General features: G+C 37.5%; 1 protein-coding gene across 1 annotated transcript; it reads right to left on the minus strand.

Annotated features, from left to right (window-relative positions):
- Positions 1 to 245: 245 nt before the first annotated feature.
- Positions 246 to 1953, minus strand: LOC128957278 (insulin-like growth factor 1 receptor). Its single transcript, XM_054303013.1, is given in 6 exon segments — positions 246 to 891; positions 1049 to 1143; positions 1221 to 1423; positions 1495 to 1630; positions 1722 to 1821; positions 1894 to 1953. Coding segments are annotated over 5 exon segments (450 nt in total). The 5' UTR covers positions 1727 to 1821; positions 1894 to 1953; the 3' UTR covers positions 246 to 880.
- Positions 1954 to 5037: the final 3084 nt, after the last annotated feature.

Raw genomic sequence — 5037 nt, forward strand, 5'->3', positions numbered from 1 at the left:
ATCAGTATAAGATAAATTATAGTTATATAAGGTATCAAAAAATACTCAAATGAATAAGTATAACAAAATCTAAACTTAACTATAGTTATGTGGGGTATCAAATGAATTAGTATACGCAATTATATTTATATAAGGAGTCAAATGAAAAATATAAACAACTCAAATGAACTATAGTCATGTGAGGTATCAAATGAATCAGTATATCAAAATATACACAACTATGGCCATGTGAGGTATCAAATGAATCAGTATAACAAAATAAACTCAACTATAGTAATATAAGTAGTAATAGTAATATCGCCCGCACACCCTACTGATTAACAAACTGACCGATTACAGCTTCGATATGCACGACAATTTGGTCATCCGTTCATTGATTGGCTCTCAATTGTAGCTTAATTTTACGCTCAAATACTAGCGAAATGACCGGCAGTAGTGCGGTCATTACGGTTGCTGACCACCACTGACGGGGTAGCCGTAGTAGTGGTCGTGTTTTGTTGATAGCAATCGCATTTCGGCTCATGTATTGACGGATCATTATCGTTAAACATTGGACTCATCGGACAGTATTAGGTACCACCACCTATAGGATTGTATTGTTGTTGTTGATTGTTGTCATCAGTTGACCAATCGTTATGTTGTTGCTGGTGGTGGTGGTGATGGTTGTGTTGGTGTTGTTTAGGATTCAGATTGTACAGCATTAGCCGATTGGCCGGAATCAGCGAATAGAGAAACCGTTTGAACGGTTAGTGCGATTTGTTATACGCTGTCGCAGCCGCTGCCGCACGGGTCAGGAAATAGCAAACTTCGTGAAACGATGGCAAAGACGACAACAAAAACGATGGCCTGGCTTTCGGATGTTTTTTAAAACAAAACTGCATTATTCGTCAACTAGTTTACGGGATGGATGGATGGATGGACGGACGGACGGACGGACGGACGGACGGACAGACAGACAGACAGACAGACAGACAGACAGAGGAAAGGTATCATTAGTTTAGTTTTATAAAACATTGAATGGATCCAAGGAATGGATACAATACAACACCGTAGGTCCAGATATCCGAATAAGTGGTAAATACGCCGTCTTTGAGGGCTTCGGGTGACAACCAGCGCACAGGTTATAGACAACAGTCACGTTTTCTTTATAAAAAAATCGGTAATTATTAATACCTAAGCTAATAATAGCCTATCAATTATTATATAGTACACCCCCTAACCTATAGTAGTCGTAATCGTAGATATCGCGAGTCATACCGAAATCGCCAATTTTAGCGGTCAAATCTTCGGCAACCATACAATTTCGTGCGGCCAAATCTCGATGGACAAACTTATGGGCGGCCAGATAGGACATACCGTCGGCAATTTCAACGGCCTTCTAAAATATGTGGACAAATATCGGCACTCGTGGATTAAGGTTTTACTAACCAAATAAAAAAAAATATTATATACTAATCAATCAACAACAACAAAAAAATGACAACTAATCTATACGTCACTATCGGGTCGATTGAGGCGCAGATATGTCTTGAGATCGCCATTAGGCATATATTCCATGAGTACGAGCACCGGGTTTTCAACAGATACCACACCAATCAGTTTGACAATATGGTGACAGTCGACAAAAGATCTGCAAAAAAACAAACAAACCATTAGTCCAATCGGTATATCACTTATCGGGTGGTGACTACCGGTTCCCAGTTAAAGGTCAGGTATCTTACTTCATAATGTTGGCCTCTTTGAGAAAGTTGTCTCTCTGTTGGACACTCTTGTTCTGTGTGTTCAATGTCTTCACAGCACAGGGAATCAGTTTACTGTTTACTGTAAGAGAGATAGAGATAGAGAGAGAGAGAGAGAGAGAGAGAGACAGAGAGAGAGACAGAGATGGTATACCTCATCGAACAGTTGCAATAGTATGGTTAAGACATCGTTGTGGGCCTTCTCTACCTCATCGAACAGTACGACCGCATTGGGACACTCTTTCAGTGCTTTGATCAACTGTCCGCCGTCGTCGTGACCGATATAGCCGGGCGGTGCACCGATAAATTTGGCCACTTCGTGCTTCTCCTGATATTCGGTCATATCTAGTCGTATGAAACCTTTTTTCTCCGATTTTCCGGATACCCGACGAACCGAAAAATTTGAAAACCAGTGGATGTTCGTTATCGTACCAACCGTTCTCTTTGCGTCGTATGGCCTCCGCTACCGTAGTAATGGCCGACTGTTGGTCAACAATAACCTCTTTGATACGATCTTCGAGCGGAAACTTCAATCGTTCCTCTAGTTGTCGCTGTTTCTGGACGTCCGTATAGTTGGTCTAACAGCCGACCCATCCGTTGATTGTCTTGTTTACAGTAGTCGATAGGTTTGTGTCCGTTTTCGTTATCCATCAGTGGATTGGCCGAGCGATTGATAAACAGCTGAACGGTCGGCAACGAGTTGGCCAATAGGGCATAGTTAGGGCAGTTGTACAGCGAAACGACACACGTGTGTACAATAAATCCGTGAATTCAGATTCGCATGACATCGATATACGCATAAAGTCAAGTCCGTAGGATAGCCACTGGGCGCTGAGTAGTCGTCGGTATTGTCGATATCGGCTCCGGCGTCCAGTAGTGCTTTGCAAATATCGGTCAAATGGTTAATAGCGGCCAATTGTAATGGTGTTCAACCTAACTGATGGCGACAGTTGTTGATATCAATGTATTTGTCGGCAATCATTTGTCTGACCAATTCGTAGTCACCGCGTTTGACTGCGTCGAACAGTTTCTGCTCTTTCGGTGTGTTCGGGCGTCGGACACCGCCACCACCATCACCGCGGCCACCAATACTACCGTTCCAGTCATCGATAAGTAAACAATGAACCGGACTTTGAGATGATAACCATCGACGGGAATAATGATAGCCACTTAAAGCACAGCTAACATATGCGGCCAACGATATGGCTTTCCGCGCGTTGGTCGCCGCCGATGATGACGGTATCGGTAATCGCCGGTAACTACCAATAAAAGCGGTTCGCGATGACGACGACGACCAGTGTCTATGATGTCCAGCGGCGGCGATCAGCAGCAGTTGCCGTAGTCTACTTCGGGCGGTCAGAGCTGCCGTTGATGACGACGGCGACGACAGATGTCTTAAACGGCTAACGATTATCATGTGTTAGCAATTGTATAGTCACTGATGGGATCAGTTCACAGATGACACAGACAACAGACAAAACAGTTGTCTTGAGAGGGAAACAACTGAGAGACAGACAGACAGATAGACTGACTGACAGACGGAATACGGAAGAAGTGGTAGTCTTTTGGTTTGTAAAGCAAAACAACAGAAGAATTCGAATACAAAAAAAAATTGAATTCAAACGACAGACAGACTGACTGAATGACTGTTCGATTATCGAAATCGAGTTTTACGTACAGAATATTCGAGAGAAAAAATTTGGCGGTTTTTTTTCATTAATCAATTGTAGTGTACGTGCAGTCAGTCAATCAATGCGTGCGCGCGACAACACATACATACATACAGTGTATAATACAGTCTGTATTATACTGTAAACTACAACTACAAGCATACAAGTCATACTTCACAAACATAGGCCACTAAATAATAATTTAATAAAAAATATTCTATAATATTGTTAGTATACTATACTGTAAACTATTATTAATTAATTTTTATTTAATTTTTATTTAGTGGCCTATGTTTATGAAGTATGACTTGTATGCTTGTAGTTGTAGTGTACTGTACAGTAGAGGTGGGAACCGAAGAGTTTTTTAGAAACCGCAACCGAACCGTATCTCAAAGACAAGAACCGAACCGAACCGAAACCGAAAAATTTGAAAATCCTGAACAGTAACCGAACCGTAACTAAAACTTAGGAACCGAATAAAACCGGAACCGAACCGTAATCTTACAAAGTTAATAATATTAAGGGGGTAAAAAGTGGGCTTAAAATTTAAAAAATTGATTTTAATATTTTTACTTATTGTTATAAAATACGGTAATAATTAAATTAGTATAAGTTATAATTATTATATTTATTATAACATAAACTTATAAATATAATTTCATAACTAAATTAATAATTAATTAAAAATAGAAAAATTTTATTAATAAATATTAATAATTAAAAGTAATAATTAAAAGTTATAAATAATCATTTTTAAATGCTATTATTATATTATTATAAAGTAATAATAGGTAAATAAAAATATTTAATTATATTAACAACAGTATTTCTAAAGATAATTTTATTTGTGCTATTAATTTAAACTCAAATCGGTTTTTAATTAAAACCGTTTTAAATCTAAAAGCGTTTTTAAAACCGAAACCGTTTATAAAACCGGAACCGTTTCTAAAACCGAAACCGCTTTAAAACCGAAAGCTAAACACAAGAACCGCAACCAAACCGGACCTGAAAAACAGGAACCGAACCGAACCGGAAGCGAAACACAAAAACCAAAACCGTGATAAAGCCGTTTCGGTTCTGGTTTTATGAAACCGAACCGTTTCGGTTCCATCCTCTACTGTACAGTATAATACAGTCTATAAATTATATACTAGACTATATATTAATTATATATTATAGACTATATTAGACTCTATATTATAAAGTGTATGTATGTATCAAATATTATTATTTATGAATTAAATTTTATTTAATATAATATTTTTTAAATAAAATAAATCAATTTTATTTTTTATTGTATTTAATTTGATTATGTGATGTGTGATAAATTATTTATAATATTTACAATATTTACAAGTAATTAATAATAATACCCGTAATCCATGTTTTGTTGGTATTATTTTTTTATAACATATTCTCTATTGCTTTCAATTATAGATAAATTACTAATAATTTGTCGATCGTTTTCGGTATAATAATCCAATCGGACTGTCCATTCAGCTATTGTATTAACATTTATAGTTGATATTAATTTTATGAATGAATTAAATTTGTCATCTATAGGCTTATCCCATGAATAGCCCCACCGATACCACTGCCTGAAGACATAATAGCTATAGATTCGGCCG

The sequence above is a fragment of the Oppia nitens genome, unplaced genomic scaffold, assembly GCF_028296485.1.
Source record: "Oppia nitens isolate AA-2021 unplaced genomic scaffold, nextdenovo-longstitch-racon4-pilon3 scaffold39_pilon_pilon_pilon, whole genome shotgun sequence".
Taxonomy (NCBI): Eukaryota; Metazoa; Arthropoda; class Arachnida; order Sarcoptiformes; family Oppiidae; genus Oppia; species Oppia nitens.